This window comes from Phascolarctos cinereus, unplaced genomic scaffold (genome assembly GCF_003287225.1).
Source record: "Phascolarctos cinereus isolate Bilbo 61053 unplaced genomic scaffold, phaCin_HiC Scaffold_9;HRSCAF=440, whole genome shotgun sequence".
Classification (NCBI taxonomy): Eukaryota; Metazoa; Chordata; class Mammalia; order Diprotodontia; family Phascolarctidae; genus Phascolarctos; species Phascolarctos cinereus.
The window spans coordinates 195,814,409-195,841,797 of NW_027556402.1; the positions used below are offsets into that span (position 1 = coordinate 195,814,409).

The 27,389-nt window shown below is 41.6% G+C and overlaps 1 protein-coding gene across 1 annotated transcript in view; it reads right to left on the reverse strand.

Moving 5' to 3' along the window:
• The window catches only part of DOK7 (docking protein 7), a 117,425-nt gene that overhangs the window by 33,025 nt on the left and 57,011 nt on the right, over positions 1-27,389 (reverse strand). The window contains exons 6-7 of the mRNA XM_020992264.2: positions 20,700-20,807; positions 12,733-13,607 (exon numbers count right to left, since the gene is read on the reverse strand). Of these exons, the coding sequence (XP_020847923.1) occupies positions 12,733-13,607; positions 20,700-20,807 (983 nt within the window). The remainder of the gene's footprint in view (positions 1-12,732; positions 13,608-20,699; positions 20,808-27,389) is intronic.

Here is a 27,389-nt window from a genome sequence, read left to right on the forward strand (position 1 = left end):
AGGAGGAGGAGGAGAGGAGGAGGAGGAGGAGGAGGAGGAGGAGGAGGAGGAGGAGGAGGAGGAGGAGGAGGAGGAGGAGGAGGAGGAAGAAGGAGGAGGAGAAAGGAAGGAGGAGGAGGAGAGGAGAGAGGAGGAAGAGGAGGAGGAGGAGGAGGAGGAGGAGGAGGAGGAGAGAGGAACTAATGCAAGGGAGAGCTTCTGGCATTTGAACTCGGAGCTTTGTATAACAGGAATGTGTACTCTCAGCTGCCAATTTTCAAGGACTGAGCTGAAAACCGCAGGTAACATGGAGAGATAGGCTTGTTCCCTTGCAATCAACAATTAGATCTTAGTCTGGCAGCCAGTGCTCAGCCAAGTTCACAGCTGTTCCAGGAGCCAGAGAGGCCTAGCAACTAAGTACCCCTGGACTCTGAGATGAACCCTGGGTGGGGTGATGACACTCGGGTGTTTTACGCAATCTGTATTTGCTTTCCTTTCCTGAACTATCTGTGTTTCAAACCTCCCCTTGCCTTAGCTGCCTCTGAACAATGTCTACTTCACTACTTTTACAAAATGGCCTCTCGTTTCCTAAACAGACCAGAGAAAGCAACTCATCCTGCAAAGACAGATGCTCCTGACTTTGAAAATGGGGATCCAAATGCTGTCTTTTCTGCCTTTGACACCAACACCTACTAGGTTAGTTAATTAATAATAACAGCTAACATTTATAGCATTTTACCAATATTATCTTGCTTTGTCTTCACAACAACCCTGGGTGCTATAATCATTCCCATTTTGCAGGTGAAGAAACTGAGGTGAAGTGATTTGCCCAGGGTCACACAGATGGTAAGGGTCTGTAGCTACATTTGAACTTGGGTCTTCCTGACTCCAAGTCCAGCATTATACCCACTGTATCACCTCTTGAATCTTATATCAAGAGATATAAGGGATCTTAAAACAGAGAATAACAGATCTGGGAAAGATCTTAGAAAAGAGAATGGCAGAGCCAGAAGGGACTTTAACTGTCTTGGAATCAGAGGCTAACAGATACAGCAGAGACTTTATAGACCACCTAGTGTACCCAATCCCTTCCTTTTGCAGATGAGGAAGATTCAGACAGAGAGAAGAAATTCTTTGCTTAGGATTACACAAAGAACCTACAACAATAGGGGCAAGATTGAACCAGCTGATCTAATCCACAGCCCTGATTTTCTAGACAAAGAAACTGAAGCCTAGAAAATTACTTTCCCAAGGTCACACAGCTAGTGCAGAGCTGGAATTTGAACCCACATCTCCCTAACATCCAAATCCAATATTCTTTCTGTGTCCTCCCCTGCTTTACTGAAAGCCAAGAAGATAGGGCTTGGAAATGGGATGGTGTTCATTTTGGCAATGGAGAGATGAAGAGGGGAGAGTGAAACCTTATTAAAGTGAAGATAAGCATAAGTACACTTGAATGATTTCAATATAGATTAACCACATATTTTTTAAACAGTCCAATGAAATGAAAAGTAAATAATATTAAAAAAATAAACAAAGAGCTATAAGCACCTACCATTTGAGGGAATTGTGCTAATCAGTGAACTCAGTTTATGCTGTGCTCCCAGGGAAGAGATCAAAGCCGGAACAATTACTATCGACCAGAGCATGATCTCAGAACAAGAGCCTGAGGCAAAGGGAGAAGGGAGAACTTCTGTCCAAAATAAAACGGAAAGGTCCTTCCTGAGCTGCCAGTTACCTCCTTGGCAGCCAGTCTTCCACCCACTCCCTGTCCTCTGCCCTCCAAACCACCAGAAGGGAAGTCAGGCAAAGGACAGGCACTGTTGCCTCATTGCTCATATCCCATCAAACTCAGAGCTGGCAGAGACCTTGCTGGATGATTCAGTGACATTGGGCTCCTTGCTGTGCCTCTCATACAGCACTCCATCTCCAAACTCTGGGCATTTTCACTGACTGTCCCCCATATCTGGAATTCTCTCCCTCTTCATCTCTGTCTCCTAGCTTCCCTGGCATCTTTCAAGTCGTAGCTAAAGTTCTATTTGTTAGAGAAAGCTCTTCAAGGTTTTCTTTAATGCTAGAGACTTCCCTATGTTAATTAACTCCAATTTGTCCTGTTCATATCTTATTTAATCTAGTTCTCATGTTTCATATTGTCTCTCTGTGAGACTGTGAGATTCTTGAGAGTAAAGATTGTCTTTGAATGTCCAGAGCTTAGCACAGTGCCTAGGCATATGGTAGGTGCTTAACAAATGCTTTTTGACTTGAAAAATTAAGCAAGGTTCTTGCAGAAGGTGGGGTATGAGCTAAGATTCAAAGGAAAGGTAGAAGACAGAAGCAAAGAGGAAGAGCATCCAGTCATGTCAGACATTCAGCGAAAAGGCACAAAGATGCTTATGCAAGTGGAGAACAGAAAATGTATAGGAGAAAACTCTGTTAATGTAGTAACAAGACTTGGCAACAAAACAGATGGGTGGGGTGAGTACAAGTGAGGAGCTGAAAATGATACTGAGGTTGGGAGCTTGGGTGACTGGGAGAATAGCACTGCCTTCAACAGTAACAAGAAAGTTGGAAAAGGAGGGCATTTGGGGAGTGGGGGGAAGAGAAGACAATGAGTTCTGTTTTAGACATGTTAAGTTTAAAATGCCCATGAGACATCCAGTTTGAGCTGTCTGAAAGGTAGTTGGTGATACAGGATTTCAATCCAGTAGAAAGAGTAGTGCATAAGCAGGTCATAGGCATGCTATAATAATAATAACAATAGCAACAACAATAATAATATAATTTATATAGTGCTTTAAGGTTTACAAAGCATTTTACAAACATTATCTCATTTTAGACTAACAACAACCCTGAGAGGTAGATGCTATTATTATCTCTATTTTATAGATGAGGAAACTGAGGCAGAGAAAGGTGAAGTGATCACACAGCTAATAATATCCCCACACAGCAATCTGAATTCAGGTCTTCCTGACTCCAGGTCTAAAGCTCTATCTTGCTGCAACACCTAGCTACTTACAAATGATGATTTGTGCTTCAGAAGTGGCATAAAAAACATTGTCAAGAATATGCATGTATCAAGGACAAGAAGGTGAGATTTTCTGTAATGAAAAGCTTCAATATAGTGGCTACACACTTAAGCACTGTGATGGTATTTATATAATATTAAAATTAAAAGAACATGTGTTGTTTAGTCATTTTCAGTCGCATCTGACTCTTTGTGACTCCATTTGGTGTTTTCTTGGCAAAGATACCAGAGTGGTTTGCTATTTCCTTCTCTAGCTTATTTTATAGATGAAGAACTGATGCAAACAAGTTAAGTGACTTGCCCAGGGTCACACAGCTAAGTGTCTAAGTAAGTGTCTAAGGTTAGATTTGACTCAGATCTTCCTGACTCCAGGCCCAAGGCTCTATCCGTTGTGCCACTTAACTGCCCTAAAAGAACCATATGATAGCTTTTAGTACATTGGATGGCTCCTCTAGGAATGTTTCTCAGGAAGACATGGATAAGAAAAATTGAACAGAAGGAAAAAAAGTATGCATGGGGAGAGCTGTGATCCTCACCTGGGTAATCCGTGCACTGATGAGATCACAAATCCTCTGCTATACTGAAATGTCAAGAGTAAGGGAAACAGTACTTCTGCTGTCTTCTTCTCTAGTCAGACTACATTAGGTATATAATTGAGAGGACTGTGTCTGGTTCTAGATGCCACATTTTCACAAGGATATTGACAAGCTTGAGTGTGTCTAAAGGAGGAAAACTAGGCCTGGAGAGAGAAGACTAAAGGTACTAGGAATGGTTGGCCTGGAGAATACAAGATTTAGTGCATGATAGCTGTATTCGAATATTTGAAGGGCTGTCCTGCAGAGTAAGTATTATTCTTGTTCTGAATAGGCCCAGAGAGAAGAGCTAGGAGCAATGGGGAAATTACAGTGAGCCAACATCTGTCTTCCTTGATCTCCCTCCCACTGGCTCCAGTTCTACTGTCTGAAATTGGGTAGAATAATCCCAATCTCTCTTCTACTCTGCATGATTCAGCATGTGAAAGAGTTTTACAAAGTGGAATATGTACAGAAAGAGGGATAGTAATAATAGAATAGAATCGTGTTCATATGGTGCTTAATAATTTAGAAATCCCTTCCTTTCTGTTTTTTTGTTCATTTTTGTTTTGTTTTGAACCCAGATCTCCTTATGCCGAGGCCCAATCCCACCAAGGATCAGCATGGAAGCTTTGACCCGCTCCATTTTTTACCTAGACCAGTTTACCCCTCCCTAGGCAGCCTACCCTAGTCCCTTAAGGCTCACTCTATTTTTCCTTGATAGTGCGGGCACCCACTTGGCTTTAGTCCCACCAACACTCAGAACTCCCAGGCTGAGCTCAAGCAATCCACCAACCTCAGCCTCTCCAGAAGCAGGAATTATTAGCAGGTGCCATCACACTTTGCTACAAATCACTTTCATGTTCATCTCTTACTGATTCTCAAAACAGACCTGTGACAGAAAGTACATCCAGGGTTGGGAGCCGCAAAGTCCCAACACCCATTAGGAAGCACAGAGACACGATATGATTCCCAGATACAGGCCCAGCAAACCACAGCACTCAACAGACATCAGACCAAGAAAGAGTAGTGAGATGACATCACTAGAAGACATCATTAGAGACATAAATGGCCTCATGTATACTGGTCCATGTGGGCCTTTCACATGTTTCACACGTATGTACCTCCCTGCATCATCCCTAAGCACGCACATTCTTCCCTCTGCCGGTGTATTTGTAGGAGAGTGTGCCCCAGATTCACAGGAAGAGTGTTCTATTGCTACTTTTATTGGCTATACTATTTCATTAAAGATTGTGCTTTAAAGACAAAGACCAGTGAGTGACACCTGTGAGGACAGAGCTTGGGATTTTGAGCTGGAAGAGGCCTTGGGGATTACCTTGTCCAAATCCCTCACTGCAGAAATGAGGAAACTGAGGTTCACAGGGGAGTAACATACCCAAGGTTACATTGTTGCCTAGAATAGACCCCAAATGCAACATGCTTCCCACTGTACTACATCTGATTTCCACTGCCCATAATGACGTCAGATACACAAATTGGGAGGAAAATAATTAAAATGTTCGATTCAGCCTAACAACTGGCTGCTTGAATGGATCCAGATGCTCCTGCCAAATTACTTTCTGCTGGAACCCAAACGTTCCCTCTCCCAACCCAGCCAGACCCTGAAAAGCAGTGTCCATGTCTCAACTAGAGCCCAGAGAGCCAAAGAAAATCACCCAACCAATTCCTGACTTCCCAATAAAATCTCATAAAAACAAGAGGAAGCTCATTTCTGACCAAGAGACAAGCCCAAGGGTTAAAAAGTGAGGCCCTCCACATCCACTCTCCATTCACTGCCAAAGAAGAGACAGGCCTCTCTCTAGTGACTGCTTCATTCCAGCTCTAATCAGAAAAATCATAGCTTCCATGTCTAAAACACTTTTTGGTTTACAAAGCTCTTTTCTCACAACTGACCCAATGAGGTCAACAGGTAGTTCAAGGATTTTTATCCCCATTTTACAAATTAATAAACTAGAGCTCTGGGCAGGGAAGTGTTTTTGCTCAAGGTCCCACAGTGTGAGTAGCAAGACTAGAACTTGGTTTTCTTATCTCCAAATCCAGCGCTTTCCGCTACACAGAATTATGACCCTTATTTTTGGTAAGACACAGATAATGTAATCCCTGCCCTTTATTTAAAATAATTTTTAAAGTCTTCCCTCTCCCTTTGATGAGATCTTACATTCCTGATTTAAGATTAGAGCAGTTTCATTTTTAAAGCACAAATGAGTATTGAAAGAGAAGAGATGTGTCTCCAGTAGGAACCAGGACAGACCTTTAACTGGGGCCTTGTTATTACAGATAATTAAATGTTGAAGAAAGCCCCCAAAGGATTAAAAACCCAGTGGCTCCAAGGGGTGACAGACATCGAAGCCAGGCATCCTGCAATAGCCAAGATAAAAGCAGCTTTAGTTCCAGAGAAGAGAGCCAATCTCAGTGAAAGTTCAGGGTTCCCAGGCCTTAGCTACTGGATATATCTGCTGGAAAGTTATTTTTTCAGTGTTTAGGACATATTTTTAAAAAGATAAGAAAACTTGCCAGCCTGATCATTATCACATTCCATGTCCTGGACAGTAGACTTCTTGCTGGCAGAACCACTTCCAGCACTTAGGAGGGCTTTCAGAAAACCCCAGATACATCCCATCTTCCAGAAATTAGAAATCTTTCCCATGGAAATCTAGACTTCTGGACCTGGTGCTTCTTGATTCTCATTGGACCAATATTTGAGGCTGGGTCACAGACCAGACACTGTTTAAGAGATTTTTTTTTTTAAGTTCCATTATAAAGATCTCTGAGATAGATTCACAGTGAGAATCTAGACTTGTTATGGCAATGCTTTCACTGTCCTGATATATTATTTAGATTATACAAGTACCTTAAAAAATCAGTACCTCTAAAAAGCACTATTTGACCTCAATAGGTTATTTTTTTAAATAAGTGATGGTTGACAGTATGTTTTGGATTATAGGATTTAGTATCAGAAGGCACTTAACTAATCCAACCACCTAATTTTACAGATGAGGAAACTGAGGCCTAGAGAGAAGTAATGTGTTCAGGGTTACACATTTGACAAGTATGTGTGTTGTGGAAGATCAATGCTCAAGAAAAAGGCAGGGCAGATGAGGGTGAGATAAGGAGCAGAGAAGGTACATGGAAAGGCCTGGGCAACATAATTTACATTTCTGTAATCCTTCATGGTGGGGAGTGAGGAAGAGGAAGAGGAAGAGGAGGAGAGAGAGAAAGAGAAGAGAGAGAGAGAGAGAGAGAGAGAGAGAGAGAGAGAGAGAGAGAGAGAGAGAGAGAGAGAGAGAGAGAGAGAATTTGATCTACTCTTGTCTTCCACATGACAGTTTTTCAGATATTTGAATAATGTGATCTGTCCCTCATCTCCAGAATTAATATCTCCAGTTCACTTATCTATTCTTCAGAAAATATAGTTTCTAATCTCATCATTCTGGTTGCAATCTAGCTTGTCAGTCAAGTATGATAATCCAGTTACAGTCTGACCAAGGGAGAAGATAGTTGAACTACCACCTTCACTTAAAAACTAGGTATCTGTTAGGACAGCCTAAAAATGTTCATGTTTTTTTTGGTTGCTGATCCATAATGTATGTGTGCTCCTATTTGGTTGCTACCTCACACTGTGTGTTAGCTTTTACTTGGTTGCTGACTTACATTGTGCTTCCAACCCAGTAAAGTCCTCATTCATTTGTTTTTCACATGCCCTATCACATATCTATCTGTGTCTGTCCCCATGTCATTGGTTTGCTGTTGTGTTTCTTTTTACCAAAGTGCAAGACTCTAAATTTGCTAAAGGCACTTTAGAAACTTTAATTTGGTAATCCTTAACTCTTCTCCACTTTCCCTTGAGGTGCATGCATGTGTATGTTTTTAATACCATGATGTCCTGGGTGCCTCTGCAGGCTCTTGGAGGTATCCAATAAGGCTGAAATTGAAATGTCATTATTTACGACTTAGAGGTGGGAACAACAAGTCAAATATCACCACCAACACTCCAACTGGAGGTAATTACGTACATTATTACAGATCTGTATCTCATCTGTTTTCCAAAGACCCCAGGAGACCTTGATTCCCTAGACTGGTCACTAGGCTGTCATCCTCAGCTTTCTGAACAAACAGTGTCACCAGGAGCAGCCTTGCAGACCCAAAACACAGGAAAAAAGGACAGGAATGATAAAAGCATCAGACAGGCTCAGACTGTGTGATGTCACCTCTAGGCACGTGCAGAAGTCACCAGGACTCTTCTCACATGCCTGAGTGCCAAAGTACATGCAATCGAGTAGATGCAACCAAGGCAGCAAAGGATTTTTTTTAAAGTGAGAACAAAGGTTGTTGGTCTTTATAAGATTTTAGGCTTTAAAGTTATAAGGATCCATATCCTTGCTCTGTTGCTTTGGCTCTGTATGACAAGTCATTTAGTCTCTCTGGGCCTCAGTTTCCTCATCTATCAAATGGAGAGATGATGTTAACTAAGGTACTTTCCAAATGTAAAAACTTACGATCCTCCTACCTATTTGGGGTACCAGCAGCCTGTTAAGCCATGGAGTAGAGGAGCTTCCCCTTCCCCAAAAAAACAGGTCTGGAAGAAATGTCCCATTCACATTCCTCTTAAGCTGGTCCCTTCTTGAAGTTTTTTCTATACCAGCCCAGTTGCAATAAGACCCTATCCTAGAACCTTGGGGTTGGAAAAGACTTCTAAGGTAACATCTTTGGATACATGAGATCACCAAGTGGAAGGGGCACCAGAGGGCAGAGCCAATACCCCAGGAGTGAGTTATGGGGAGAGGCAGATGACATCTCAACAAAGGAAATGGATTGTCTCATTAGGTAGTGAGCTCTCTGTCACTGACTGGAGGTATTCAAGCCAGAGGATGAGCAATCACTTGCCAGGAATATTCTAGAGAAGGTTCCTACATCAGGGAGAGGTTTGGGTCGGATGACTCCCCAGGTCCCTTCCAACAAGATATTCTGTGATTCGGAGTCATGCAGACCAACCTCTCACATAACGTAGAGCTACCCACTATAGAATCCTTGACAGATGCATTCGGACAATTTGTTTCTTTGTGGCCTGCAGTGTGTGGCCCAATTAAACCCATACCATATCTCATTCTTGCCATCCTCGTAGGCTTCTGTGGATATTTCTATCTAACCCCAGAAATCCTGATATGAAAGGGAAGAAAAGCCTCACCTCCCACTTAAAGAAAAAATAAAAAACTGTGTGGTGTTGCATCAGAAACCCCAAATAAGGATCAGTGATATTGACAGCCAGCCAGGTTCATTCTCCTATAAGCATATGCATGCGCAGGAGTACACATACACATACACACACACACACACACACACACACACACACACACACACACACACACACACACACACACACACACACCCCACATGCATACACATTCACCCAAAGGCAGAATTAAAAGATTGTTAGGGCAATGAAATCTTCAAGGCAGCAGTCCAGCAATCAGCCTAATCTTCCCTCATTGCTGAAAGCTCCTTAAGGTCTCAGTCTTAGGAAAAAAAAGAAACTTATGATGAGACTGGAGAGGGAACAGGCAGCAGGCAGCCCAGGCTTGATTCGTTAGCGTCTCGATTTACAAGTCCATTCCATCCACACTCAAAGCCACCTCTGTGAAACTGTGCTCTGATACTGCGCATAGAACATAAGATGAGTCTGCCCTCGGATCCTGGACTGTGCCTAGTCTCCAATGCCAAATGCCAACTGCAGGAAGGAATTTCAGATACACTCAAATTACCAGAATATTGAGAGAGGGTTTGGGGAAGGACATTGGCCAAATGGAAATGGACAAGATGGTAGGAAAAGAGAAAATTTTATTTCCAAACTAAGAAGGTATTACAAACAATGGATGATTAAAAAAAATAAAAATAGCATCAAAATGTCACCTGACAATAAAGTTACAGAGTAAAATATGTACACATTAAGCTACTTTATCCCAAACCAAAGCACGGAGAGAGGGTAGCAATACACCTGAAACGGTACAAAACAAAAAGTGATCATGGTTCCCAACAGAAGATGTCTGGTGATGTGTACAGGGCACTTAGCTAACACCTTTCACTGGTACAACTGAAATCTCAGAGTGAAAATAATTAAAATGATGCAAAGAAACTCACACTCCATGCAGTTTGTCATCAAGAAAATTCTCTGCAAAATGGCAGAGTTAGTCTAGAAGATGAAAAGATTGGAAGGATCAAGGCCCTGATCTTTCCTCTCTGATGCTAATGCTATGTTCCAAAAGTTCTTGGATTCTTAGTCAAGGGCTTCTCCCTGCACTGAGAAGGCATCTCCTGGTCATCTCCATCCTCAATGTGATGCCCTGTATCCTAACTGCCATTCTTCCCAGTCCAAAGTCATAAGATGGGGGTCCATCTGGATCCTTAGCTGTGCTACACATCCTCAAACTGAGTAAAGTAATTCATTTGGACCCTATGGTCCTCTTACCACCTGCCAAAACACACTTCCCATCACTGCCTTGTAAGAAACTTCAAACAACCAAAAGCTTAGTCAGCCATAGAGACCAGCCTGCTGGTTGCACAGAACCAGATTCTAGACTCAGGCAATTCCCCAGGGTCCTTTTTCACTACATCTATCCACTGAGGAACATGAGCTAATAATCTACTCTATTGCAACAACAAAAAGTAACTCCCCCCAAAAATTCCACTGATAAAAATCCCTCGGTTCAAAAGCTGAATAAATCCTACTGTCACTCATTTTGATCACCATACAAGACCCAAAGTACAGAACTAATGAGCTTCAGCATTTACCATATAAAGGACTTCTGGAAACTGCCTGGCTGAGGCCAGGAGTCAGAGGGCATGGAAGGCACTACAGAAAGCCCTGAGACTGGAGCTGCCCAAAGGATGCTCTAGCTCTTCCTCAGATATCACTAAGTGGCCTCTCCCACTCATGGCATCGTGAAGGCAAAATGGCCATTTATATAAAGAGAAAAGAAGGTAACAGAGCCACTTGCTACTGGGTGATCCTCACCACCATCTCAGCATGTAACATAAAGATAGCACCAGAAATGGGGCTCTCCATCTCCTTCCTGCTTATGGGCCTCTTAAGTGCTCCCTGGGAGACTTCAGCCTCTCAGGAAGCCATGCCCAGAAGCCATTTTGACTCGAATATCAAAGTAACCTATTGAGTTATGCTTTGATCAGATAACACTTGATCACAGATATTCCAGGAGGCTGTTCCTAGTTCATAACACGCACATTAAGAAAACTATTCATTCCACTCACGAGGTTGAGAGAAACAATGAGAAAGGAGATGCAAACAGAACCTCTCAGATTCCTCAAAATTTTACCACATCCCATGACTGCATTGCAATGGTCAGGGGTATTTTTAAGCTAATTTACACAAAAAGCACAGATAAGGTGCTTGCTTACAATGGAACCACTATCCGTTGCTACTTCTACACCCCTAACAAATTAAAATCAGTTGCAGTGCTTTAACTAAAAAGCTCTACTGAAAATCTAGAGGAGATATGTATTTCGGGGTTCCATTAAACTTGGGAAGGGAGGGGGATGTGGTGAGGGAGAAATCGCTTAATGATTTTTTAAAAGATTTCCATTTTAGATTTACAATCCCATAATCTAGGTCTAAGATCTATTGTCTAATCAGTTATCTGTGATGTAGTTGAAAAAAACCACTGGATTAGACTTCAGGGAGGACCTGGGTTTTAGTCCTATGTGTCTGCCACTAACTCACTGTGTGAGCCACGAGAGACGTTACCAGTTAGATCCTCAGGAGCCTTTTATATAAATTTTGAGGATTGGACTGGATGTTGAGATCCCTTCCCACTATGTTCTAGATTCTAAGGACCCTTCTAGTTCTAACTAGTCTATCTAAGACAGACCAATTTCATGTTAACAATAAATGGTGCTAGATTACAATCAGAACATAGAGAGGACAGAAATGGTATTATCTGTTACTTAACTCATCACTGCTCAAGGATGCAGAGCTCTGTTTCCAGAATCACAAGGCAAAGAAATAAAGTACATGCAAAATATGAGAGGAGCAGGACCAAGAAAAGCCAAAAAGCCTTATCTCTCAGTCACTGTCAGTTGGGTCTCCACTATCCTTGCCTCAGTCTTTAGTTGGTAATTCTTACACTGTGTAGACTGAATGTACTGGCTTAAGAAAGTACAGTATGGTGGAGAAAGAAAAAGAAGAAAAAGCACTGGTTTGGACACAGGAGTCCTAGGTTTGATTTGAGTCTCTCAGCTCTACCATTTACCAACCGTGTGACCTTCACCACAAGTCACTTGACTTATCTCTGCCTCAGTTTTTCCATCTGTACAATAGGGATATGGCTTGAACTGCCTGCCTCACAGCACTGTTGCAAGGGACACACTTTATAAATCATCAAGCACTATAGAAAATGGGAGCTATTGGCATGAATATCTTGGACAACAAAGCCACTTGAATCTTTTATATCCTGAAATTCTCACCAAGAGGCAGTATGAGGAAATGGAATAATGAATTCCGAGTCAAAAGACCTAGGTTTTATTCCTGGCTCTGCCACATACTGTCTGTGAGACCTTGGATAAGTCCAGTCCCTCTCCTGGGCCTCAGTTTCCCCATATAAGATAAGGAGACTAGATGACCCCTAATGACTCTTCCAGGTCTAAAATTCTACGATCCCTGGATCCAATCTACATTTCTGGACAGTACTCATATTCCCTCTCAAGCACCATATCCTCAAGCTGGGATTCTTCTCTCCAAATAGAAGCCTTTCCTCCCTTCCTGAGGCTTCCTCTCATCAAAAGTATGTTTAAACACTGAGGAGGCGCTCTCTCCACCCACCTGGTGTCTTCTCCAGAAGGAAGAAAACTACCTGCATCTTCAAGGCTAAATGACCCCAGGGTTAGTAGCCCATCATTTAAAGTACTCCCTGTGCCTCACCTTCAAGGCCTGGGTCTCTCTGGTGGGATTTTGGTCATTTATCCCTCACTTTCTAAGCTAATTTATACAAAAAGCATGGATGGGATGCTTCTCCAATGGGACCACTGTCCATTGCTACGGTTGCATCCTCAATAAACTGAAATCAATCACATCACTTTAACTCAGGTTGGGCCTGGGTTAGCTTCTGCTCAGGGATGGGTATTTACCTTGAGTCCACCACAGACTGGACATGATGTAAAGAAAGCTCTTGGAGCCCCGGGGCGGGGGCTACACATTTCACAAGGCTCAGCAGACACTCCACTAGGTGAAACCGACTCACTACTTGGGGATTCTAACACCTGTCCTGGAGGTTTGATGCCTGACCACCTGGAAAGAAAATCTGCATAAGTCTCATCACCCAAGTCTTTGGTGCCTTCAGCAAGGGAAGCGGCGGGCCCCCCTAAGTCTTGGTCAGGCTCAGAGGCAGCTCCTGCCTCCAAGGGTGGGGCGGGTGCTGCTTTGGGGTCACTGGCCTGTTGAGGGCCTGGGGCCTGGTCCTTGGGTCCCGTGGAATCTGCACCACCACCACGCTGAGCATCCTTAGCAGCTGCTTGTAATACACTCCTGGGTGTGTCATAGAGATGTCGGAAAGAGCTGGGAACCTGATACTCCAGGCCCCCGTGGGGCTCACTGGGCTGGCAGGTGCACAAGCTCTGTTCTGAAGCAAAGTTCAAAGGCAAGCTGAGCAGGGAGCCAAACTCGTCACCGTGGCAGATGTCCAGGCTCCCAGCATAGGAGGAGAAGCTACCAGAGTAGGACGAGTGACTCCCTGTGGCTATTCCGCTGTCAGAAGAGCTCTGGCGGCCGATTTCCTGGAGCTGTCTGGGCCGGAGAGGCTTGGGCAGTGGCTTGGCGGCACCATGGGCAGCCTCCGCGTGGGCCTTGTCTTCCCCAAGCTGGAAAGACTTAGCAGCTGCCAGCCCCTGGCTCTCCTGGGAGGTGCTGGCCGAGGACTGCTCGGGCCAGAGAGTGAGCCGGCTCCCAGCACTGGCATCTGAGTGGCTGGTGTCTGACGAAGAACTGGATAAACTCCTGTCATCTCCTGAAACAAGAGGAAAAAGCAAGGTCATCCAGGCGCTGACAGCCAGGAGACAGAATGGTAGAATGCTAAAGGTGAAAGGTCATCTAAGTCCAACCCTCACCTTTTACAAATAACGAAAATGAAGCCCAAAGTGGGAGGGGATGACTTCCCAAAGGTCCACTAGCTAGTAAATGTCAGAGCGAGAAATCAGACCCAGGTCCTGTAACTAATGCTTCAAGTCCTGGTTCAGCCTGTTCCATTCCAAAAACATCTATTATTAATTTATTAATAATTTTTATTTATTAATCCTCATTAGATTTAGGGCACAGTGCCAGACAATGAAGACGCAAAGGTTAAAAATGACACAAGTCCCTGCCTTTAAAAAACTTACAGGCTAGCAGCAGGTCACATGTTGACTATATGACCTTGGACAAATGCATTGCTATGATAAAAAGAGCACTGAACTTGGAGATGAGAACTAGTACTTAGCAGTGCCTGGCACATAGTAGGCACTTAATAAAGATGTATTGATTGACCAGGGTCTAAGTTCTGGCCCTATCACTTAATAGCTATCAGACAATGGACAGATGATGTCCTCTCTATAGGGCTTCAATTTCCTCATCTACCTCACAGAGCCACTTTCTAACACTGAAAGCACTCCAGCAATAGGAGTATTATTACCCCAGCCTTGCCAACCTCACAGGACTACAGTGAAGATCAAATAAGACAATGTGTGAGAAAGTAATTGTAAAGTTAAGAAAATACTAATGTAAGATTTTACTATCATCTAGAAGCCAATGTTGTTGTTCAGTCGTGTCCAACTCTTTGTGATCCCATTTGAGGTTTTCTTGGTAGAGATGCAAGAGAGGTTTGCCATTTCCTTCTCCAGCTCATTTTCCAGATAAGGAAACTGAGGCAAACAGGGTTAAGTGACTTGCCCACGGTCACACAGCTAGTAAATCTCTGAGACTGGATTTGAATTCAGGAAGATGAGTCTTCCTGCCTCTGTGCCACCTAGCTGCCCCTTTCCAGAAGCTAGCAGAATACAAAGAGGGAAATGGAGAGGGAGGGGAGGATTTTATTTTCCTATCTTGCTTTGGTCTATAAGTCCATCAGTAAATGCAGCTCCTTGGAGAAATTTTAAATCCAAACAGCAGTCACCACTGTGTGCAAAGAGACCAACTAGAAAGCCATCATATTCTGTGGCCATGAACAGACTCCAAGGTAGCAAAGGAGCTCCAGAGCCAGGCTGACTTGGGAGAATGTCTCCATCCTAGCGGCTGACCCAGTGCTGCTGAGGGACTTTCTGACTTAATCCCCCTCCAATTAATCATAACAAAATTAAGATTTCATAGGGCACGTGAGAAAAGAAGCAGTTGTTCAGAGTATGATTAGCTTTGCCCTTGGTTGCTATATACAGAACACTGGAAGGCTAGATACTGAGAACCAAGCCCTCCTGACCAGCACGTGGGCAATCAGAAATGCTCCAGGCAAGAATACAGCCTGGTTCACTTATAGAAGGTCTTATGGACTGCCAACACTATCTGTGTTAAATGGACTGCTTTAACATCAAGCCAGATATAGGGATAGGGACAGAAGCTGGACCTGTGAGTTTTATCAGTATAAGGAACTTCCAGGTGAGGGAGCTCCCTCTACCAATACAGGCTGGCACTTTCTCTGTGGTCTCAGCCAGTTGCCTCAGACACTAGGAGGTTAAGTGACCTTCCCGGAGTTACACAGTCAACTTGTGTTAAAAGAGGGACCTGAACCCAAGTATTCCTAGTTCTGAAGCCTGGCTGCCTATCCACTCTTACACATGCTGCCTCTATCACTTTAATGTGGGTGCTTTAAAACAGGTGAAGTTGGGAGACACCTAAATATGAGAAGCCTTGTAAGGAGGGGGACACAATGATTGCAATCTTTTAAGTGTTTCACGAGACTAAAGAATTCCTGTGCATTGGGATGGATCCCAGAGATCACCGAGTCCAATGCAGCTAAATGAGAATTTCCTCTCTCTTGTCCCAGAGGAGTTATCCAGATTCTAATGGAAGACTTCTGAACTGAGGAGCCAGGACCTCTTGAGGCAGCCTATTCCCCCTTTGGATAGCTCCAATTATTATGAAGCTTTTCCTTTCATTGAGTCTGAATCTGTTTCTCTGCAATTTCCTGCTATCTCATCTTTGTTCTGGCTTTTAGGACCAAGAATATATAAGTCTAATCTCTTCCACTTGACAGTCCTACAAATCCCTGTAGTCTCTTTTCTCCAAGATAAATATTAATATTGAGTTAATATTAGTAAATTAAAATATTTAGTTAATATCATAAATATATATAAATTAAATACATGTTTTTGTTGTTGAGCCATTTCAGTTGTGTCTCACTCTTTGTGACCCTTGTTGGGGTTTTCTTGGCAAAGACACTGGAAGAGTTTACCATTTCCTTCTCCAGCTTACTTTACAGATGAGGAACTGAGGCAAATAGGGTGAAGTGACTTGACCAGGTCACAGCTGGTAAGTGTCTGAGGCTATAACTGAACTCACGTCATCCTGACTCCAGGACCAGTTCTCTATCCACTGTGCCACTTAGCTGCAAATATATTGTTTAATTTATGAAATATATTTTACATTTTATTTAAATATATTTTATATTTTATAGATATAAAAACATATTTTAAATATATTTAAATATAAAATATTTATAAATGATTATAAAATATTTATACTACACATAAAATACTGAGGGCTAACATGGAAATAATGAGAACCTTGGGGGGAAAGTAACTATTTCATTTAGAGTTTGTGATAGAAAAGTGTAAAGCTGGGAAAAATATGGTGTGTACCCCAGATTTTGAAAAAAAAAATTTCAAACGTTCAGAAAAAGATTAAGTATGATCTAATAGATAATAATTCTATAGAGGGCGTCAATCCAGGAGAGATGGGAGGCTCCCAAGCATAACATTCTAAAGGCATAAAGAAAGACAAATGAAATATCAGTGAGGGGGAAAAAAAGGAGTTGCCTAAAGATAGAAATGTGGATGCACAAGGATCTCATTCACCCAAAATGACTTTGAAAAGGCATGTTTATAGATGGAAGTAAGGGAAGGAAATGAATGATGAATACAAAGGCATGGGATGATTCAGTAAACATGGTGACAGGAGCCCTAATGCATAGAATAAGCTGAGGCTATCAAGGAAAGCCAAGAACAACACAAGGGTTGAGGGTTGATTTTTCATTATGGTGGCAGTGGTGGTGTTATTATATTAGGAAAAAGAGGAAACATAAAGGGATATGACTGCTGCTTACAGACAAAAGGACAGTGATAACTAACAATGGAAGGGAAATGATGCTGCTCAATTCATCTTCTGCCTTTTTGTTCTGTGCCAAGAAGAATGATCTTTGAACTAGAAAAGACAGAACAAAAATGGCTACTACAAAGTCAATACCAAAGGTAAATAAGAAGATCGCAAGAGAGTTCTAGTCACCAGGCTCAGAGAACTTAAAAAAAAAAACCTGACAGATGTGATGCCTAAGCTACTGTCAGTAACTTGTGAGAAAGAATGGGAGCACCACCACAGGACAAGAGAATGTGGTCCAAATTTTCAAAAGAGAGAAGACAGCAGAAGCTACAAACTAGAAGCCAGTGATAATTCATGGAATATACTATGAAAGGAATAGTTAGATTGTAAAATTAGATTGTAAGCTCCTTGAAGACAGGGACTATCTTTTTCCTGTTTTTGTATCCTCAGCACTTCACATAGCATTTGACATAGGGCATGCATATGATAATGGTTACTGATTGATTGATAGTAAACATTTAGAGATGGAAGCCATGAGAACAAAGAGCTAACATGGTTTTGTTAAGACAAATTTATGTCAAATTAATTTCAATGTTTTTTTTTATCAGGATACAAGACTGGTAAATCAGAAGAGTGTTACATACAGTTTGCCTACATTTTAGCAAAACATGTTACAAAGTGCCTCAAGTTATTCTTATGAAAATAAAGTCAAGATTTGAGTTAAATGATAGTACAGTTAGGTGGGTTTAGAATTGAATAAATGATTAGGTGCTAAAAGTAGCCAGTGATCATTTGACATTAATATGAAAGGAAATGATATCTCTAGTGAAATATCCCAGAGATCTTTCCCGGGCACTGTGTTGTATTAATATTTTACTTTAAATGATTTCCATAAAGATATAGGGACTTACTAAATATGAAGATAACACAAATGTAAAAGGGATAACCAACACATTAAATGGTAGAGCCATGATCCCAAAAGATCTCAACAGGCTAAAATGTTGGGTCAAATCTAGTAACATGAAATTTAATAGAGATAAATATAAAGTCTCACACTTGGGCTCAAAAATTAATTTCAAAAGTACTTTTACAAGTACAAAATAGGAAAAACATGACAAGGTAGCAGTCTGCCTGAGAAAGTTCAGGTGTTTTCAGAGGATTATAAATTGAATATGAGATAACAAGGTGATAAGGTAAACAAAAGCTGCTAATGTAATCTTGGGTTTTACTTAAAAAGGCAGAAGCATCCAAGACTAGGGACCATACCTTGAGTGCTGTGTTCAGTTCTAGACACTATTTTACAAAGGACATTGATAAGCCTGAGACTCTCCAGAGGAAAGTGATCAGAATAGTGAAAGGTCTTGAGATTATGTTGTATCAATCAATCAACAAATATTTATTAAACACTTACCAAGTGCCAGGTACAGTACTAAGCGCTAGGAATTTAAAAAAAAAACTTATAAATGAAGCAGTCTCTACTCTCTATTGGGGGAAACTGTGGACCAATGGTTATAGAGGGAGAGCACTAACAGTTGAAGGGGATCAAAAGGCAAAATAAGCAAAGGAGACAGAAGGAGAGCCAGACCGATGAGTGGAGAACCAAGAGAAGACAGTGCCTTGGAAGCCCAGAGAGAAGTGGCCAGGATGAGAAAGTGGTCAACACTATCAAATATGGCAGAGATGTTGAGAAAGATGAGGAGGTTTGGTTGTTTAGCCACTTAATAGGAATACAACAATTATCTTCAAAATCATGGCATATGGGTGAGGAAATTAACCTATATTTTGTTTGGCAGCAGAAAACAGGACTAGGAGAAATAGGTAGAAAATGAAAAGAGGAAAAATTTCCTCACCTTTTGCACCACCCAAAAATGTAATAGGCTGCCTTGGAAGGTGGGGAGAAAAGGGAAGATGGTTGACTACTTATTGGGATATTGTAAAGAAGATTCTTATTCAGGAGCTTTGCCCTATTCCTGTATTATGAATTTAAAGCAGAATTTATTTATCTTTTTTGTGTCATGGACCTCTGGCAGTTTGATAAAGCCTTCTGACTTCTTCTCAGAATCATGTTTTAAATACATAAAATAAAAAGGCCACAAAGGAAACTAATTATATGAAATGCAGTTATCAAAATATTTTAAGAAACAAATTAATGGAACCTAGGTTAAGAACACCTGACCTTAAAAAAGTACTCGAAGGGTCAGCTAGATGGTACAGTGGGTAGAGCACCGGCCCTGGATTCCGGAGGACCTAAGTTCAAATCCGGCCTCAGACACATAACACTTACTAGCTGTGTGACCCTGGGCAAGTCACTTAACCCCACTGCTTAGCCAAAAACAAAAAAAAAACCCTAGCGGGTCCTTTAAAAAATAATCTGGTTTGTTTCCCTAGTTTGATAAAAGGTCTAAGGATATGGCTAGCCAGTTAGTTCTCAAGAAAAGTAACTACCTATATTCACATGAAAAATGATACAAATCACTAATAATTAAAGAAATGAAAATTGAGGCAACTAGGAGATTCTACCTCATACCATCAGAGTGGCAAAATTAACCAAAAAAGGAAAATAACAAATGTTGGTGGGGCTGTGGGAAAACAGGTATACTGATATGTTATTCATGGAGCTTGTGAATTGCTGCAATATTCTGGAAAGGAATGTGTAATTGTAACTATGCCCCAAACGTTACAAACTGTGTATATCCTTTGACTCAACAATACCATTACTGGGCTTATATTTCAAAGAGATAAAAGGAAGAAGAAAATGTCCTATGTGAACAAAAATATTTACAGTAGCTCTTTTTGTAGAGATAAAGAACTGGAAACTAAGAGAGTATCCTATATAAATGTAATAGAATACTATTTTGTGCTTCAGAAATTACAAAAGAGACAATTTCAGAGAAACCTGGAAAGACTTGTGTAGACTTATGCAGAATGAAATGAGCAGAATCAAAAGAACAATTTATCCTATGACAACACTGTGAAAATAAAAATTTTTGAAACACTTAAAAATATGACTCCAGAGAAAATAAAGAATGCTACATACCTGCTGACAAAGAAGTGATGGATTAATATGCTGAATAATATATACATAGATTTTGTCTTGGCCAATGTGGGAATTTGTTTTGCTTGATTATGTATACTTATTACAAAGATCTTTTTTTCTCTTTCCACTCCCACACCCCAGGAAATGGGGATGGGGAGGGGAAAATGCTTCATAATTGAAATTTTAAAAAAATTAATAATAATATAGCTTGGAAGACCTGATTCACTGTTGATATCCAATATAACTAAGGAGTTCTAAACAGGCAGCATAATACAGTAGAGAGAGAACAAAGTTTGGATTAAGGTGAAGCCTAGGCTTCAATCACTGGCTCCAACTTCCATTTGCTAGGACACCCTGGACAAGTCTTAACTAATTTATAAACTAGAAATAATAATCCTTGCTCTCCTTACCTTACAGGGCTCTGATGTTGAAAGCCCATCGTAGACCTTAAGGTATAGAATTGTAAGTAATTATTATTCTTAAACCATCCTAGCATTTTTGAACCAGACATACAAACAGGTGACAGAGAACACTGATATGAATAGCACCCTAAAACCCTGTTAGGTTTTTTCCCCCTATTATCTCACATAGCACCAATCTAGCCTCTATCACCAGGACACTGCCTCAGAGAGTTCTGAGAAAACACTCACTAGTTCCTGTTAATGTGAAGAAACTACTCCCTAGAAAAGGAAGATGTTTTTCCTCTGTCATCCCCCTAACCCCACACCATCGGCGGGGGGGGGGGGGGGGGGTCACTGATGGACTTCAGTAGCCTCTCACCTCCACTTCCCGGACGACTCGAATGTGAAAGAAGACTGAGCCTCTTCTCTAGCTGTAGTGCTTCATGGGCCACTCTCTGTTCCATGGATGATGGGTTTGTATTTGGATCTAAATACAAAATGGGGGAGGGGGAAGGGAGCAGGATATAATGATTAACCACAACAAGATAACATTTCTCCTCCCCGCTCCCTGAAATAAAATCCCCTCCCTCTTCACCATTCTAATGTTATATCTACTCTGGCACAGTCATGTGAATTTGAATCTTGAGAGGGGCTCGTTCTCTAGAACAGGATGAAGTGCCCAGCTTAGTTTTATTTAGGCTGCTTTCAGTGGCAGGTTTCTGTCTTTCATCATCATTGACAGGCAATCTGGACCCTCACTGTGCCCTCACAAATTGGGTTTTCACTTTGTCTCAGTGACCAGAGCTAACTTTGAGGAAAACCCCAAAGGTGCTTCATTCTGCTAGTGTAGATAAAAGGAATATGGGTAAGAAGACAGAAAAGTTATCAACTGGATGTTGGCTAAAATGAAACTAACTGTGTCTAAAAGTATGAAGACTTCCACAGGTGTCTACTAATGGATTATCATGAGCTCCAGAGAAGAATGATTAAGTTAAAGTAAAAATGTTGTTGGTCAGTCATTTTTCAATCATGTCTCTTTGTGAACCCATACAGGCTTTTCTTGGCAAAGACACTAGAGTAGTTGGCCATTTCCTGCTCCACCTCATTCCACAGAAGAAGAAACTCAGGCAAACAGGGTTAAGTGATTTGCCCAGGGTCACACAGCTTACAAGTGTCTGAGGACAGATTTGAACTCAGGAAGATGAGTTGTCCTGACTCCAGGTCCTCTATCCACTGCACCACCTAGCTGCCCTTAAAATAAATTTTAATTTCATTCAATTTTAACAAAGATTTATTAATTATTATATGTACTCCAGGGTGGTATGCTAAGTACAAGGGATACAGAGGTGGAAAATGGTCCTTAGGGAACTTACAGTCCAATGAGGGTATTTATACTGTACACACAATTAAGTATAATACAGTTTGGAATGAGATTTGCTTTGGGCGTAGAATTCAGAGTGGGGAAAGACAGGGTGTGATCCAGCAAACTGCTCTGGAGAATAGGATATGCTAGACAACAGCCAAATCCTTGGCTCCTTAATGCACAATCTCATAATCCACGGCCTCAGTATCAGAGGTGTCAAACTCAATACAGCAGCATATAGAATCAGAAAATCACAAAAGAACATCGTCTACAATGTATCACATTTTTATTGGTTTTGTTAAACATTTTCCAGTTGCATTCTGATCTGGTTCTGAGTTTTCCTGGCCAGCAGGGAGTCTGACATCTCTGTTCTACATTACTGAAATCAGGAGAGATACAATTGTTCACAAATGATAGGGCTTTCTCAAGCTCTCAATGCATAGACTGAGAAGCAGCTGTTAACCAGTTTACAATGAACACCCCAACATCAACAATAATAATGATAATAATAACTAATTTACATGCCACCTTCAGGTTTGCTTGTTATTTTCTCCACAACAGCTGGTATTCAAGCCCAAATCCCCTGACTCCAAATCTAAAATTTTTTCTACTGTACCATGATGTCCCCTATGGCCACACTGGCTCCAAACCAAAAAAAGGCATGAGGCCGAGCCTAGTTTTATCTTTCACCGTCCTCTTGGTCCCTTTAACTTCTGCCTTCGTAGTGAAAAGGATTCCAAGGGAATAGCTTCCCAGAATCCATTAGAACAACCTAGTTTCTAAAAGAATCACAGGATTTTAGCGCTGTAAGGAAACTTGTTGCTCAGTCATTTCAGTTGGTTTCCTTGGCAGACACTAGAGCAGTTTGCCATTTCCTTCTTCAGCTCATTTTACAGATGAGCCAGTATGGCAAACAGGGTGAAGTGACTTGCCCAGGGTCACATAGCTAGTAAGTGTGTGAGACCAGATTTGAACTCACAAAGATGAGTGTTCCCAATTCTAAGCCCAGTGCTCCACCACCTGGCTGCAGTAAGGAACCTGAGAGATTATCTAATCAGAGAAGCATAGCTCTTCCTCTGGAAGGGCCCTCAGAAGCCATCTAATCCAAGCCTTTCATTTTACAGGTAGGAAACTAAGGTACAGGGAAATTAAGTGATCTGCCCACAGGCTGTCACTCTCTGTCTCTCTCTGTCTCTCTGTCTCTCTGTCTCTCTCTCTCTCTCTCTCTCTCACACACACACACACACACACACACACACACACACACACACACACACACACACACATACTAAATAACGGAAATAAAATTTGAACCCCGATCATCTGACTCCTAATCCAGTACTCTCACTTCCCACTGCCTCTTCAAAATGAGATGGCTTTGGATACTTTCAAACTGATTACTATAGAACACTTAGCGTCTCTGAAAATCATTCTCCTTATCTGCCAGATGGAGACAATGATACTTATACTGTGAGGAAAGGGCTTTGCAAACCTGAAAGCAGTATAGGAAGGAGACCTGGTTTTAGGAGGTAGGTAGAGCAGGAATATTCAGTTCCACTTTTTTTTTTTCAGATGAGAGGTTAATCTCTTTGCAAGGTCAAACAGCTGAACAGCAGCAAAACTAGCAATAGAATCCAGCTCTTCTGTTTCTAAGTTTCCTTCTTCCTCTAAGATCCTGCCCCACCTCTAAAGCCCTCCAGGGCTGCTTACTAGAACACCTAAAAAGTGTTTCTGCCAAGGCAGCAAGTTAATATTGGTCAACCATTGTAGACATGGATTATAAATACTTCAAAGCTTCAGATTAACATCATGCCCTAACCAGATGTTGGTGGCAATCTGGAGGGTATTTCAACAAGATTACTTTCAAGAGTTTAAAAATGCCTGGCATCCTTCGCAGCTGTTGTACCAATGACGATCCTTCCTTTTAAGTGTAAGCCCCGCCCCCACCTAATTACATGAGAAATAAATCAGTGCAGGGGGAGGGCCTAGCTGTCTCAGAAACACAGCCAATTTACACTCATTCTCTAAAAAGAGGCAGCAGCATTACCAAGGCACCATTGAGTTTCTCCAGTAAATAACCTGAGAATTCCAGAACTCCATAGGCCTTCAGATGGCAACCGGTCCAAACTCTGACCAAAAGATTTACATCTACCAAACTCTAACCAGTAGTCAATTCAGCCTCCTGCTGATTTCTAGCCACTGCTAGCCACTAGGAGATCACTACCTTTCAAAGCAGCCCGGTCTCGTTTTTAGGTAGTTTTCCTCTCACTGAGCCGTACTCTAACAATATGTAACCTCCACCTATTGTTCCTAGTCTGGCTCTCAGGAGCAGAATATGACATTTTAAAACTCTGCATAAAAATCTGAAAGCATGTTGACAAAAGTTTAAAAATGTATACTCCCAGGCATCTGAAAACTGTTCCTTCCTCAAGATCTTTGCTATTATGTTTCTCAGAAAAAGTAATCATTTTCCTTGACAAATTATTTAAGAAAAGTGAGTTACGTTTCACATAATTGTACATGTATAACCTATATCAGATTGCTTGCTGCATTGGGCAGGGGGAAGGAGAGGGAGGGAGGGAGGGAGGGAGAGAGGGAGACAAATTTGGAACTCAAAATTTTACAAAAATGGTGGGGCAGCTAGGTGGTACAGTGGATAGAACATCAGCCCTGGAGTTAAGAGGACCTGAATTCAAATCCAGCTTCAGACATTTGACACTTACTAGCTGTGTGACCCTGGGCAAGTCATTTAACTCCACTGCCTAGCCAAAAACAAATTTTACAAAAATGAATGTTCAAAACTATCTTTACACGTAATTAGAAAACTAACACTAAGGAAACATTTTTAAAAATAGAAAAGAGAGAGAGAGAGAGAGAGAGAGAGAGAGAGAGAGAGAGAGAGAGAGAGAGAGAAAGAGAGAGAGAGAGAGGAAGAAAAAGTAAAGAAGTGAGGGGCTTCTAATCAGAAGAGCTCAGTCTGAATCCTAGCTCTTCCAGTTATTAGCTGGGTGACTATACACATACAAGTTACTCTTTCGCAGACTGTTTCCTTTTCTATAAAAGAGGATTAATATCACCAGCTTCTCAAATATCCTTCTTGCTGTTCAGCTATTTTTCAGTCATGCCTGACTTTGTGGCTGTGTAAGGGGTTTTCTTGGCAAAGATACTGGAGTGATTTGCTATTTCCTTCTCCAGCTCATTTTACAGATGAGGAAACTGAGGCAAACAGGGTGACGTGACTTGCCCAGGATCATATAGCTAGTAAGTATCTGAGGCCAGATCTGAACTCGGGGAGATAAGTCTTCCTGACTCCAGGTCTGGCACTCTACCTACTGTGCCACCTAGCTGCCCCATCAAATACCCTATCCACTTCTCAAAATTGTTGTGAGGTTCAAATGGGAAAGTAGAAGAAATACTTTGTAAATGTAAAGTACTATATGCTAATAACTGCAGCTCACATTTGTATCCTGCTTCAAGTTTACAAACAGCATTTTTTACAACTACTCTTTGGGGTGGTTAGTGCAAGAATAATTACCCATATTTTAAAAAGAAGGAAACTAAAGAGAAGGAATCTCAGAAAAGCAAAGTGAACTGGTCACGCAGCTAATAATAATAAGTGCTGGAGCCAGAAGAAGAAGCACTATTCTACTTGGAGTTCTCTGTCTGAGGGCTGGAAATCAGAAGCATAATTTCCCCCTAGAGGCTTAGAGATCTTTGTCTTTTGAAGTTTTAAAATATCTCCCTGTCTTGTCTTTCTTTTGCTGACTCCTTTTGGGTAGTCAATCCAGGCAAACTCCTCGGGGATTTGAAGAGGGCAAGACGACTTCCATAATGCATTGTGAAAGTTAATTTCCTACAGATGAGGGAAGGAAGGAAAGAATTCTACATAGAGCTAAAGAAAATACAAACTCTTCCCCTTGGCCTTTAAGACTTTTCACAATCTAGCTTCAATCCTCCTTGAATCCTTTACCAGAAGGTCTCTTAGTACTCTGGATCCCAGCCAAACTTGACTAGGAACTGGGCCCTGACTGTATCCTGCCTGCCCCGTCTCATCACCATATGCATTCATTACAGGGTGAAATGAAAACATGCCCACTTTTCATCTCTGCTACTGATATTCCTCCCCTCCTTCAAAGCCCAGCTCAGGTGCCATCAAATCTTCCCTTACTCCCCTAGCTAAAAGTCATCTTTACCCCCTTAAGTTTTATAACACTTTGAACATCACTACCACCTTGGCATATATTCCTGGCATTTGTGCATTTAATTGCATACATAGTAGATGCCTAACGTGGTCCAGCGAGAAAAGAGCTAGGTTCAGAGTTGGTGGACCTGAGTTGGAATCTCTACCTTGCCTCTGCCACCTATGGGTAAATCACGTAACCACTCCAGGCCTCTGCCTCCTCATCCTTAAAGTGAGGGGATTGGACTAGATAATCATCTAGCCAATGTTCCCCTGTTAGATTACAAGCCTCTTGATGAAGAGAACTTTCTGTATCTTTGTATCCCCATTTCTGGCTTGCCCATAATAGATGCTTAATAAATGGTCATTGAATTTGTTGGCATTAATTGTGTGAGCTATCTGATTTCCATGCACTATTCAGGCATGTATGTAAATAGGATGAGAAATGATCCATACCACTGTAAGAGAGAAGTAGCTAGGTAACACAGTGGATGAAATTCTGGACCTATAGTCAAGAAGCTCTGATTTCAAATACAGCCTCAGACATTTACTAGCAAGGAAAGTTGCACCCGCTGTCTGCCTCAGTTTCTTCATCTGTAAAATGGAGATAATAAAAGCACCTACTTCCCAGGGGCAGCTAGGTGGCACAGTGGATAGAAAGCCAGTCCTGGAGTCAGGACAACCTAAGTTCAAATCTGGCCTCAGATGCTTACTAGCTGTGTGACCCTGGACAAACCACTTAACCCTGTTTGCCTCAGTTTTCTCATCCGTAAAATGAGCTAGAGAAGGAAATGGCAAACCATTCTGGTATCTTTGCCAAGAAAACTCCAAATGGGGTCACAAAAAGTCAGACACGACTAAAACAACTCAACACTTCCCAGGGGCATTATGAGGATATGATGAAACAACATTTTGAGCTCGGCAAACTTTAAAACACTACATAAATGCTACCTATGGTTATTATTAAACATTTATTTATTAAGTATAACCACAGTAGGAGTCCAACAAGGACTTTCGCCTGTACTAGCAACCCCTCTGAGATCCCAACTACCTCCTCTGAACTGTACGTGCCTAAGTAATAGAATCCCAGGATGATAGAATTTAAAGCCTTACCTTACATGGGCATCATGGTAACAAAACCAAGATTTACACTCACAACCTGTGACTCTAAAATAAGTTTTCCTTCCACCACACCACACTGACTCTTTACTTAATAGCTAAACCAGCTATGCAGCCTGGGCATCCAGATGATCACCCAAACTCCATTTTTTGTTAATAAATTACAGCAACTTCTATTGACATGGTATTGACATTTAAGGACTACAACGCACTTTCTTTACAACAACTCTAAAATGTAGGTAATATAAGAATCATCCCCATTTTATATGGGAGAAAACTGAAGTGAAATAACTTACCCAGGGTCATATGACTGGTAAAATGTCAGAGCCAAAGCTAAAACTCATGCTCTCTCAACCACATCACTACTGTCTTCCTCTACTGTCTCCTCTGAAGCCTGCAACTCACCA